This window comes from Lycorma delicatula, chromosome 9 (assembly GCF_047948215.1).
Source record: "Lycorma delicatula isolate Av1 chromosome 9, ASM4794821v1, whole genome shotgun sequence".
NCBI classification, from domain to species: domain Eukaryota; kingdom Metazoa; phylum Arthropoda; class Insecta; order Hemiptera; family Fulgoridae; genus Lycorma; species Lycorma delicatula.
Window position 1 is genome coordinate 67,983,398 of NC_134463.1, and position 14,943 is coordinate 67,998,340.

Consider the following 14,943-nt stretch of genomic DNA (forward strand, 5'->3'; position numbering starts at 1 on the left):
CTATTGATATCAGTTAATTAGTTAAATTATATAAAATAAATTTTAATATGAAAAAAGTAAAAAATATTAGATGTACTTCAATGGAACGAATTTTCACACTTTTATATAATTGTTAAAAGATAATATACATACATATATCATACATATATCACACACACACACACACACACACACACACACACACACACACACACACACACATATATATATATATATATATATATACGCGCACGCGCGCGCGCGGGTACATCATAAAAAGCATGGGATATTGCCAGTTGTTCCTGATTCTTAACAGTTCAACAAACATTACACAAAAAAATATTTGTATACCCTTAAAATTCTATAAGAAAAATATCAAAATAATGAGAAGTTAATGTTTGAAACAATGAGCATCCTTTGCTTTTATTTTTAATCACATATGACAAACATTTTTTTTTAGCTGAAAAAAAAAATTATTTTTGTTACATTTTTAACAAAAGCACTTTTAAAAAATTACATAATTTTTTTTTATCTATGATTTTGCCACATAAGCTTGAAGTTTGTGCATGGGAAATGGAATTTTTGTGCGCATGAAAAATGTCATGCCTGACCGATACTGGTCAGGCAAAATAATTGCTCATTAAATAATCATTTTTAATGTATAAACATAAGCTAGTTTATAACATTAAGAGACAAAAAAGACTAAAACGACTCCATAATATTCCCAGCTTTGCCCTTGACAGATTTTTATTTAAAATACACCATATGGTTTTAACTACTAATCTCCTATTATTTAATATTTAATGTACGATTGCAAAAAATATCAAAATGTTCAGTTAAAATATTTGGGTCCAATTTGACTCCATCAAATGACATTTTTATCTTAAAATTAATTTAGTATTAGGAGTATAGAAAAAAATCAAAATTATTAATAAATTAATCCTCCTGATATTAAGAAACTTCGGGTCACAGTTGATCCCCTTGATCAAAAGTTTTTATCATCAAAATTATACTGTTTAGTAAAATTTAAAAAAAAAAAAAAAAAATTACTAATAAGATTTGTGTTTCATTTGACCCCTTTACTTAACAGCTACCTCATATAACATTTTTAATAAGACCCACAACTTGAGAAAAAGATAAATTATCAGAAATTATTCAAAAACATTCTTAAGTTTTTCCCATTTTTTAAAAATGTCCCCTTTAAAAAAAACATCTGTACATTGTCTACATTAATACTAGATTCATTTGGATACCCAATCTTGAAAATTTGAAATCCTTGATGTAAAAAAAGAACTCTGATTCTTTTTTTACATCCCCCCCTCCCACCAGTTGTTTGATGGGATCGAAATCAGGCCAGAGCTGGAATTTATATAGCCAAATCTATACTTGTGCCAAACTTAAACTTTTTTTGTCATATAAGGTAAAGAACAATTAAGAAATAATGTTGAAGAAATAATAATACGCCAACCTGATCAACTTAAAATTTGTAATTTTAAATAATATAAGTACTTACATTGTACCAAAGCTCAATTTTCAAGTAAAAAATTTGATACTGTGAAAACTAGCCCTCTCTTTTTTAATTTTGTTTAAAGTTTAATGTCATCAGTGTCCAACATATAGAAAATTTTTTAGCCACTTTGATAGAATTTTTTATTACGTTAGTCTGGAGAAATTAATGAAAATGTAGGCCAACAGACATATATATATACACATATATCTTCAAAAAGTTTCTACTCTATCTTTTTTGTGCTTTTTTACACTATGGAGTTTTGAAACATCGATGTTTGCAAAACCTCAATAACCATTATTTTGGCTGATTATTCTCCTTTTATACCTATGGCACGGCAGCAGCAATATAGCCGTAGCCCAGAAAGTAAAGATTAATTAATAAATACTACATTTTTCATCTGGTTGTAGAATGAGGACTTTCAAGTTTGGTTTAACTAATTACAATAAATTCTATGTAGAAAAAAGTGGGTGCAACTTTTCACAACAAAAGAAAGAATACACATAAAAGTACTTTTCTCTGCCCTTGAATCACTTTCATTAACCATCTCGTTGAAATGAGTTCGTTGCGCCCATTAAACATCAATAACGTTAAAAATCTTGTGAATATTCCATAAATCTCCAAATATCCTGTGCAGCTTTCTGAATTCAGGTACCATAGGCAGATGTATCTCTTGGTTGTGGAGTGTACTCTTGTACAGACTTGAGTCAACCATATCTGAAATGTGTGGTTAATTGAAACCCAACCAACAATGAACACCAATATCCATGATCTAGAATTCAAATTTGAATAAAAGCAACTACCTTTATTAGGTTTCAAACCTGAAAACTCTCAAGTTTGAAATCAGCTGATTTACGACAATGAATTTTACCGCTAGACCAACCAGCGGGTTATATAAACAATAAAGGACAAAAATTAGATACATATAAAAAACACAAGATATAAATACATCTTTCTAAGAATACAACTTAAATTACACATACTCATTTAAAACATCAAAAATAATAAAGAATTTTCAAAATCTAACCCAAACAACAACACATCATCACATATTATAATAATAGTCAATGCTCTTAATGGTAATCTCTAAATAAGTTTGATTTCGAGCAAACCCTAGCGATGTTAGTAAAGTTTTTATGATTTTGGTTTTAAATTGGACTGTAGTTAATTTTAAAACTTAAAAAAAATTAAATAAATGTAACCTGATATATTTGGATACAGATCTCATTCAAATATTATTTTTACTCATCCAATAAAGTGTAATAATTAATCTGACCAGTTTAAATGTGTTCTTTTAATCATGAAATATAAAACAAAAACCATCATGTCGTAATAAATACGCCCAATCTTGTACAATATCATATAAAAATGTAATACATTAATCATTAAAATGTAAAAAGCTAGCTGTACATTTAAGGCAATGTATAGCAACAAGTACAACAAAGTTTTTCAACACTAAGTCAATGGCTGATAAAGGAAGAACGATATATATTATTATATTTCTAAAATTTTAAGTTCCAAATATAATATAGATCTCATTAGAAGATGATTAGCCACAAATAGATCTCATTAAAAGATGATTAGCCACAAATGGAAATATTCATAGTGACTGGTGTTCTATTTTCTCTCTAAGTCTCTGTAATATAATAATAATAAATTAAAGAAATCAATATCAAACTTTAATGGCTTATATATTCAAATTTAATCTATAAAATGAAAAAAAGCTATGTAATCTGTATCGTTTTAGTACAAAAAAATCATATATGGTCATTGATAAAGGTATGATTACCACTTTATGAAATATGAGTGAGACAACATTAATTCCAAATATAGAATGAAAATATTTAAACATTTTAAAAAAGAAGTTGCTTGTGTATATGTTGTGCATAAACATACAAGTGAATGTGTCCGCAAACAAATACACAAACAAATACCTATAATATAAACTGCATCACTAATTAACATGCAAACAACAAATGCAACAACAATCAAATAAATACACCACTTGTACCTTATAACTTTCAATTGGTCACAATTAAACACAGCTCATGGGAAGAAAACATTTAAAAAGACTTTCTATTCCCTTATAAGATAAATAACATGAAAGATTTTTTTCGCTGACTACTTCAATGACTAATCAATATTAAAAAAAAAAAAATCACGTATGTAGAAAAATATGTATTTACTATCATTATTTAAAGGAAAAAAAAACTGCTACTCATTCAAAATAATAAATTATTTTTAGTTTTCTCTTATTTTAGAACTCATTCAATTTTTATAACAATAAAAATTAATTAATTAAACAATTCTAAAAAAATATATTTAATGGCTTCTTTGCTTCTGTATTTTATAATTGAAAAGACTCATAATAACTAAAATATTAAAAAATTCTGGTATAAGATAAATCTCCTATACACCAGTGATTTACTATCTGTAATGGTACTTAACTTGGAATTAAACAAGTAGGATCTTAAAAATCAATAACAAAATAAAAGACTACAAACTAACAAATAACATAAAGTATTGTTAATCTTTACTAACTTAGATCAAAACAATTTCAAAAAAATAAATGGTTATTACTATAAAATAAATATAATTCCCCCACTACGTCGGAATTATTTATATAATGTACTGTCCCCAACAAAAAGAGTTGTACTAATTTGCTACTTTACACTATTTGTTCCAATTTTTTTTAAGGCTATGTATGATTCATGAAAAATATCTCTGAGGTTTACAAGATTACTAGCCAGAATTGTTTTTTGTGAATGTAACATTCATTACACTCCCAATCCCTGTGGTTAACAGAAATGTGTTATGTGTAGAACTGAATATCATATTCATTTTGAAATAACTGACATGCATATATTCAATTCAATCAAGAAAGTAATTGGAAACCACTTCACTTTCTACTTTCTGTAATAAGCTTGGTATGCAATGATGATAATTTTGAGTACAGCTAACACTTTGTTTGATAATGGCCTATTATTTTGAGAACAGGTTTTCAAAATGTATTATTTCTCTAATTTTTGGTTACTTAATAATAATAATAATAATAATAATAATATGGAATGTTCTGATTTTTATAAAAATTGACTTTTAAAAATATGACATTTATATAAATCACAAATTTTTAATCTTATCAGTTATAAAACATTAATACTAAGGGAAAATTAAAACGGAAATTACTTTATGTAAAGAACAATTTATGATAACAACAGATAAATATTAAAAATTAAAAAACATGACTGACAAAATTAAGATTGTTCTTTAATACAGAATAATTAAAGAGCTTGCAGTGACAATTTTGTATATATTTTTTTTTTTAATTTTTTAAATCTATTTGTATATTTATGTATATAGTATATGTTGTAAAGATTGTGAAATGATATAGATTATTGGTATGACCAACTGTAAATTTTCCATGCATGCAAAAGAACACATTTATAGATTAAAAATAACAAACCTGAAAATTCTAATTTTGCTAAGCATATATGGTAATGGTCATAATGGCTAAGGATAATGGTCATACATACAATCAAAATAATTTTAGATATTTCCTCTAATTGATCTAATACACATAACTTAGAAAAATTTCACACATTTACTAACCATAATTAACCAACAAATTTTTTTTAAATAAATAAATTTTTAAAATATGTCCTAAATACAAAGCGATAATAATCATAAACAACTAAAATATCATATATGATAACATGTTTCCTTTAATTATATTTCATTCCACCAGAATTCACTACACTATCTTCAGTATACTTCTTCCTTTTCTTGTTTAGCCTCCGGGAATTACCATCAGGTATTACTTCAGAGTATGAATGAGGATGATATGTATGTGTATATGTGAAGTGTAGTCTTGTACAGTCTCAGGTCGACCATTTCTGAGATGTGTGGTTAATTGAAACCCAACCAGCAAAGAACACCGGTATCCACAATTATTCAAATCCGTATAAAATTAATTGCCTTTACTAGGACTTGAACACTGGAACTATCAACTTCCAAATCAGCTGATTTGCAAAGACACGTTCACCACTACACCAACACCGGTGTCTTCAGTATACTGTTTACTTTCAGATAGTCATGACTGTGTACTCATTTTAATTTTTGACTTATATTTTAATCTCCTGATGATGGTTTGAAAAAACTGAAAAATCTTGAGATCATATAGGTTTTTTTCTGGTAAAGTGGTTAAAAAAATTTTAATTATTAAAATATATCAATAGAAGCCATGTTTAAGAAATTTTATGAGAAAACAACAAAAAAAAAACTAAGCACTTTTAATCAAGCCACTGCAATGGAAATGGATATTTTTATTTTAATCTATAGATAAAATAAATACATAAATGAAAAAGTTCAGTCAATTTGTCCTTTTTTCAAATTTTGGCCAAATTTTTAGTTTCAGGTCTAGTCTAAGAAAGAATTTAATGCAAACTTTCAGGTCTAGTCTAAAAAAGAAATTAATGCAACTTAGATAACAAATCTTTCAATGAAGCTATGTTTAATTCAGTTTAGAAAAAAAAAATTCTTAAGTATTCATTGTAAAAATATACTAGTGAAATATTATTAGAATAAACTATTTCATGCATTTAAAAATAGTTTAAATAGTTTCAACAGGCTTTAAAAGTTAATTTTACCCTATTGTACTTTCGCTAATTAGCAAATCATGGTACTTTTGACTTTCACTAAAACCATTTTAAACATATTTTTAATGTCATTTAGATACAATTAGATGTCATTAATGTCATTAGATGTCATTTAGAATAGAATAATTTACAACTTTCATTAGTTAATAATAACAGTAATAAAAGTAACTACAATAAACTATGTAAGTACTCATCTAATATTATAGTAAAACTCGTACCATTAAATTTAATAGTACAATTATATCTGCTTGTGACATTATATCACCTATGTAGAAGTAAACTGCTTATCAATCAAAATGTACCATCTGATAAATTAGGTTCCTTAATATTATTTTAGATAAAACAATGTTCCTAGATAAACCATAAAAATGTATTCATCATGAATAACATTAAACAATATAACTAATCATCTAAAAATTTACAAATTTAAATGAATTACATGGTTTAATTCTAAAAATTCAGATAACACGTAGTTTTTTTAATATTTTTCTTAATGTTTTAAAGAGCAAAATATTTCAATAATCTTAAAGGAACAGTAGTTTAAATTAATACTACAATCAAGTGTGAGCAGATATGTAGACTTTATGTCTTTTAAACTAATACAGAAATGAATTTTTATTATATAAAGTTTTATCGTCTCTAATCACAGAGTGCATTGGTAATAAAGGGATTCAAATCCAACAAAAGTCTTTACTTCTGGGTATGAACCAAAGCCTAGAAACATCATACAACAGCTAAATTTTAATATTGCTTATATGCTTACCTAATCCATGAACAGAAGTAAACGTAGGTAACGTAAATAAAAATAAAAATTTTAAACTCATTGCACAAACCAAGAAAAAATATTGATTCCAAAAAAAAGTCATTAATGAAAAATATTTATAAAATTGAATAAAAAATGTTTTCTACTTCTTTCTCTTCACTGTTTGATATATATTTCAGATCAGTCTTCCTAGGAAATAAGGGGCAGCTTTTTCTATCACTATTAGGTCACGAACTTTTAAAAGAATTTTCATTCAATTTCCACCATCTTCCTGATTCCATCTGTTTAATTGAACATCCCTTTCCTTCCCTCCTTCATCTGCATTCCATATTGGTCATAGAAAGACTACTTACTACCAGCTCAGGCCTTGGCCTCAATATTGAAATGAAAACACATGACACAGGTTGTTTTTCTTAAAATTAAAATTTTTCTGTCAGATTTTTTTTAATATAAAAAATGATATATTATTCTCTGTTTTAGATGGAAGGAGGTCCAGTATATGGTGTTATTCCTCCACCAACTGCAGTTTATGCTCCATATATGCCACCACATCATGGACCTGCTTCACACACAAATCGAAGACGTTCTCCTCATCACAGTGCAGTAAGTAAAAAAAAATGTATCAATTAAGTAATTAATTCAACATAATTATTTATTCTTAGGCTGACTTTTTTACCCCTTCCCTCACTAATATTATGAGAACTATTTCATAACACTGCCAAAAAGTACTCATGAAGCCCAAGTTTGAATCTACTCATGAAGCTCGTTAAGTGAATGTCCTGTAACCCATCTTGAATCAGCATAGATATCAAACTACAGAAAAAAACTTTCTGGAATTTTTCTTTCATTTCTTCTACTAATCAGAGTATAGTGATATTTAATAAAAGTATAAAGGAAGAGTTATGCAAATTAAATAATAAACTATTTCGGAATAACAAAAAACATTCAATAAGTATAAGCAAATATTTAGTTTTTACTTGAGCATAAAAATGTCTAAAATCCCAGATTTCTTTTGAAGATTCACTTTTGGAAAATTGCTGCTCAGTATTTTCTTAATTATATAATAATAATAATAATATCTACTTAACAATATTCTCAAAATAATATAGAATTTATAAGTCGCTGTAACATAAAAATGTTATATTTCTTTCAAATAATTGAACTTTAATATATACTACAATATATTTACATATAACCTGCAGGTAAATATTTATCACAATGCACCAACTGATAAAGTAGGTGCTTCTTCCATATTACAATGAATAAAACAAAGATATGTAAAAAATGGTTAACATTAAACATATTTACTTAACATACATATAACTTAATATATTTAACATACTTACCTGTTTACATACATACATGTAACTATTTACCTGCACGCATATAACCTTCACTTTTTACAGTAAAATAAAAACAACATAATTATATTAGTCAACAAAAATAAAAATTTAGATCTACATAGAAAATTTATTTACATACAATAGTTATATATAAAATTAATATGAATATCAGTACATCATAGCATTCAATGAAATGTGTAATAAATTTTGAGATAAACTATTAATTCCAATGATAGGTAAGAATGTATCTTTTCATTCAATTATCTGTTTAGTCATGTCTAATAAAAATCAAACAATATGGAATGTCTTTTATCTCGCATCCTTACAAGAGAAAATACTTATAATAAAAACTGTATAAAATCAGTAATCGATTAGTTGCAGTTAAAGAATAAACTGCTACAATTAGACATCATCTTTCACTTATACTCTAACAAATTTTTTATATACATTATAGCCTTAACAATGGTAAAGTAAAGGATAATCAAAATATTAGAAAATATATTTGATGTACTTAAAAAATTTTTTTTACGTCATAATCATGTTTAATTCATTTATGGTAAAAAAATATTTACCTTAATATCGTATGAGACATTACTATTTACAAAAAAAGTACAGAACATATTTTCAAACTGTAAAGTTAAATGGAGATTACCATCTCTTTTTATTGTCAAACAGTTTTCAATAGCTGTAGCTTTTACTTTTGGCATACTGTTGAAGTGTTAATTTATTAATTTTTTTCGGTAATGAGAAGCTGATGACAAATTACAGTTATATTATAAGGCAAATTTGTTGCCTATATTGGGCAATTTAACCAATTTCTTTAAGAAAATATAGAATACTATATAAAATTACACCCATGATCTTTTTCCATTAGGGTAAACTTGCAAAAAAGACCCAAAACCTCCAAAATTTAATTTTTAGATACATTGCCTTTTAAAGATTTTTTTTAATACATGAATTAAATGATTCAACCAAGACTGACATTACTTTTTTCATTTGTAGAAAAATTACTAACAATAACAGCAGTGAAGAATAAGCACTGGTATAATAAAAATATTTTTATTTTGGAAAAAATATTATCATCATTATTAGAAGTTGGTGTTCAATATTTAAAACATTGCTCCATGGGAAACTTCATTATTATATTGTTACGTATGACAACTATTTGGTCTATAAACTACAATAATACTCAACTACAAAAATACATTTGAACCCTTTTATTTACTACAGAATTTTTTTTTAGGAACCGGAATATCATAACAAATTAAAGCAAAGTAGATAAATACTTTAATAATATTTCTTATAACTATTTTTAGAAATATTAAAAATAATTTCCCAAATTTACTGCAAGGGAATAGTGATTTTTACCTAATTCCATTTTTCTATAGTTCAAACAAACAAAAAAATACTTTACTAATAGCAAAAGATTATAATTTGATATTCTTAAAAATATAAATTTATATATAATTTTATTTTTTATTTTACAGAGAGAAGAAGAAGAAAGAATAAAAACACTGAAAAGAAATGAGGAAAATATGAAAGAAAAACGTAAAAAGAAAGAAAAAGAACGTGAAATAACAGAAGAAGAATTAGAAAGAACATATACAGGATTAGATCGTGAAATAGCTGAAGAGTTTATTTCAATTGCAATGCAACCACGTGATAGCCCATCAGAATTAAATAGAAGTCGTCTTTCACAAGAAATATAATTTTTTTATAAATTTCAGATCATATTTATAAAATATATTGCTGTGTGGATTAAGATTGACTTTTTTTAATCTAAATCAGGATATAGTACAACAATCTGTATTAATTAAAGCAGTGGTTCACAACCTTTTAGATTTGCGGAGCCCCTTAGATCTACATTATGTCCCACAAGTTAATGGTGCTTAGGAGTAATGTTACAGAAGGGAAACAGAGGGGATAGATAGTAAGGGAATGTAAAGAGATATCAATTGGGCAATGTCCATGAAATGAAATTACATTTTAAAAACTTTGAAATTTAACATAAAATCTCCAGTTTATTCTCAACTACCTCCAATAATCATGACATTGCTACTACTTTGCCCATACATTCAGATGTAATCTACTTTTTTAAATTTTTATTCTACATTTTGTTTCTTCTTTAATTTCATTCAATTCTTTTTTTTTTCCTGGAAGAGCCATGGAGCTCAAGTATACACTGAATCCTTATGGCCTGGTTAAGCAACTGGTTGGAAACCGTTGAATTAAAGTATTGTCAGTATGAATATTATTATTTTATATAAAATTATAAAATATTAATTTTTATATATGATCAAACCTCTATAATTTAAACTTCTAAGTAAGAAAAGAGATTTACAAAATATAATCTGTATAAAATTCATGATTTTACAAAACTCATCAATAATTACATCATCCATAATGGATTAAATTCTTGATTAAATATAGTTCAGCTACAAACTGGTATGGTTGCTTTTAATGGTGTACATGAAATGAATAGTTATAGATGTATACTTACAGAAGATGAAATGGATAATATTTTACTAAAGTAATACAGTAGTAATTTAAAGCTTATGTGGTCTCAATTTCCTCCAATTTCTTTTTAATATTTTTATTTATATTATCATAATTGAAAATTACATATCAAACCCTCCCAAATTACTGAATAACATTTTATTTTATGATATACTATTCTAAAAAAATAACCCTCTCTCACTGGTATTCAATTATATGAACTGTGGGGGGGGAGGGTCTACGTTTCCTTTCTTCTTTGAAAGTGAGAAGTTCCTTTATTGCATTCTCTTCATAGTTTCTCATTACTTTACTATACCACCACAACTTACTTTCATTTACTTTGTCTATTATTGGGACAAACTTATAGAAACCTCTTTGAGTGCATTTCTGAGACATCATGTAAGTTTTGTGACATTTTCTTTATCATCTTCATTCACTTATATGCAACTTTATTTCAAAGTTAAAATTAAAAAATCTAAAATACATAGATTAATCTTATGTATGAAGGGATCCTGTTAGTAAGTACTACTTGAGACAAGATAATATTAATTAATATGAGATCAATTACAAATATTAAAATTACTTTTTCATTTATTACAATAAGACTATTAGCTATGCTTATGATATATTGGTTGTCTATCCTCCATGCATTTATAAATCATACTATCTTTCATACTACACAACACTTATGTTTTCTATCATCCCAACCCCCTTAGGCGAAGACACCCCCCTTGTGACGATTCTGATTGCCACCCCCCCTGTTCTTAGCCATGATGGGCTTTAACACGAGTCATCTTCAGACCCTCTAACAGATTACAGCTCACAGTAATACGCCAGGCCTTGGTTGGGATTTCACCAATGTAAATGCATTGGTAGACATTTACAACAGTGATTTTAACTCAGCTTTTGGCATCGCTGCAAGCCTCATCTGGACATTTTGAATGTCCTACACCATTGCCCTCTGAACTAGCTAACCGAGTTCGCAAAAGCACAATCCCCGCACCTAGTTCTACACTTTACAGAGCCAATTGTGCGTAAATGTCTCAAGATTCAAGGCAACAGAAATAAACAACATACCACCAAAAAAATGTTGCTTGCAACAACGGAACTTATTTCTAGTTCCCTAAGTGAACCCATTTCATACCCCTGACTTTGTTACAACAGTATGTTGTAACCCAACCCAACCCCATAGGAGAAGACACCCGCCTTGTGACGCTTCCACCACCACCCCTTTCCTAGCCCTGATGGGCTTTAACAGGAGTCGTCTTTTGCCCTCTGACTTTTTACATCTCATAGTAATAAGCCTGGCCTCATTGGGATACCACTGATGTAAATGCCTCAGTAGACATGACATCAGTGATTTATGAACTCAGCTTCTGCCTTCGCTGTAGGCCTCTGGACATCTTGAATGTACTACATTGTTACATATAACAATATACTACATTGCTAGTACGTTGTTTCCCTCTGAACTAGCTAACCGAATTCACGGAAGCATGAACCCCGCGCCTAGTTCTAATTTTATTGAGCCAATTTTTAGTTAAATGTCTCAAGATTCGAGGCAAATTTAACAATAACATACCACCAAAAAATGTTCACAACAACGAAATTTAGTCCTAATTCCCTCAATGAACTCAATTTTAGTTCATACCCCAGAGTTAATGTATTCCATCATCCCAACCCCTTAGGGGAAGACACCCACCTAGTGATGTTCCAGTTGCCACACCATCCCCCCCCCCATTCCTTGCCCTGTTGGGCTTTAATGGGAATAATGTATTCCATCAGTGAATGACTCCTCAATCAATATGTAAACGTTCAGCTACAGTTCTCTATCAGAAAAATGTAATAAAGAAGTAATAAATGTCATAAGCCATGATTTGTGGACCTTAGAAAGATAGAACCATATAAAGATATGGTTCACATATAAAGATAGAACCATGATACATCACTTTACCACAATATTGGGCAATTTATTTGAAAAATTTAATTTAATTAAAAAGATGCTTAACTAGAAATTAAAAAATATTACAGATATAATTAATGAACATAAAAATAAAAACCTGCTTCTTAGCAACTTTTTTCATAATTAATAATCATATCTTCACTAAGAATAGTATTATCAGAAGTACTTTCTTACTGTAGTTGGTTAATATTTCATATTTTTCTCACAGTTTGTGATGTCAATATTATTTCCTAACTAAACGTTCTGAATGTTTTACAGTAAAAATTATGTTAAAATATAGAATAGTTAATCAAATCGATTACTTTTTTTATAGGAAATATTTTCAAATTTTACAGCTTTTTTATCTTTATTATGTACAAAACCAAGAACTGTATAAAATATAATCAGCTTAGTGAATTAATTAAAAATAACTTTTAATTCTATAAGTTCAACTTGGAGCTTGGTTGTACTTTTTATACGAAATGTAAAAAAATAGTTATTCATACCATAATAATGTGTATTTATCCTATACAATAAATGAAAGTTTTAGTGTTGGAGGTTAGAAAACCCTGTCACTTTCAATAACTTAGGTCTGATTACTAGCTAGCGAATAATGGTTTTTCATTCTTCTAAAATGAAAACACAAAATTGACGACTTTAATATTTACATATAACCAGTTAGTAAATAAACACAGTATTTTCAAAACATCTTACTGTTTTATTTAAAGTGTAATATTTCTTTCTTTGAATCGTTTATCAAAAAGCCTAACACTACATTTCAATTCAACAATCTGCTATGTTGAATATATTTCAACATTTAAATCTTAACTAATCTGTTTTATAACAGAAAAGGTTCTAAACCTAACATAAAATGTTATGAGACTTTAAACACAAGTTCATAACATCCTGAACCACTTAAAAGTTACATCTATCCAAATTAGTATTTGTTCTACTAATAAAGTTGAAGTATATTGACCTTTCATGAATATTTAAATAAAATTATTATAAAGTTAAAATTTCATTTTATTTTTGACAATGTAAATAGTATATTTTATACATAATATAATAGTACAAAAAATAATCACTCCATGACATTACTTTAATATTTAAAATTAATTTAAAAACATTATAATATAATTACTGAGAAAAATGAAACCATTTGGGGATGAAATATATTTTAAAACACTACTTCATTTGAAAAGACAAACTACAAAAATACTGAAAAAAATAAGTAATGTTTATTTTTATTTTTTACAATCTCATATGCAAACACTTAAAAAAAATTCCTAATACTACGTTTCGGAAATTCAAAAACAATGATATGTTAATTATACTAGTATAATTAAATTTAAATAGTTTATGTTATAAGTATATTGTTTTTATTTTATCAATAATCAGTAGTTAAAGATTCAGCAAAAGATACTATAATAAAAAATAAATAATCATAAAATCACCTAGAGTTTATTTTGTAAATAAATATGTATTATATTTTATCATATATTGTAATTTTGTAGAAGTAATTATAATAAAATAATATTATAATGCTCAATTAATTAATTAGTATTAAACAGATTATTACATTGTTACCAACACCAATAAAAATAGTAATCAATACTATTTTTTTACAATAAAAGTTTTATTAGTAAGTTTTAATTAGTATGTAATAACTAATAACTGCTTTCCTCTGTATCTAAGATTTATTCAATAAAATGTATATAATTACATTACATTGTTATATTTTCATAAATAAACCTACGAGGCTCAGCTGATAAATTTTGCACATATATGCATAGCATGGGAACAAAAGAGTTATTGGAATGAAGTAAAAAATGAATAAAAGTATAATACTTTAGCTACAAAATACAGTATTTATTTTACAGTATAATCCTGTTATACTTTTCCTGTTATCCTGATATACTTTTCCCAATGTGTGACAAGTTTTTTGCATTCTGTCACTGAAAAATTCTGGTGGTCTTACGAACATTCAGTATCCAAAAAGTAAAAATGAGGGAATTACTTGCCAGGAAATAGTGGACAATTATAAACCAGTATACTGGTATGTATACTATTAAAAATAGGCTGTCAAAATATGTATAAAAGGTAATGTTGTTTCAGATGAAGGTGAAATTGTTAATAATTTTTATTAGGAATATTTTATTGGAGTATCTAATAAGTTATCAGTAGCACTGTTACTCTGAATGATAGAATGATGCAGAATTATCATGATCACTTTAATTCTCCCATTTCACTTAAATCCATTT

General features: G+C 26.9%; 1 protein-coding gene and 1 long non-coding RNA gene across 2 annotated transcripts in view; one reads left to right on the forward strand and one right to left on the reverse strand.

Moving 5' to 3' along the window:
* The window catches only part of LOC142330038 (uncharacterized), a 200,383-nt gene extending 185,857 nt beyond the window's left edge, over positions 1-14,526 (forward strand). The window contains exons 3-4 of the mRNA XM_075375050.1: positions 7,385-7,507; positions 9,735-14,526. Of these exons, the coding sequence (XP_075231165.1) occupies positions 7,385-7,507; positions 9,735-9,956 (345 nt within the window). The 3' untranslated portion in view covers positions 9,957-14,526. The remainder of the gene's footprint in view (positions 1-7,384; positions 7,508-9,734) is intronic.
* The window catches only part of LOC142330039 (uncharacterized), a 314,511-nt gene that overhangs the window by 296,681 nt on the left and 2,887 nt on the right, over positions 1-14,943 (reverse strand). The window lies entirely within an intron of this gene.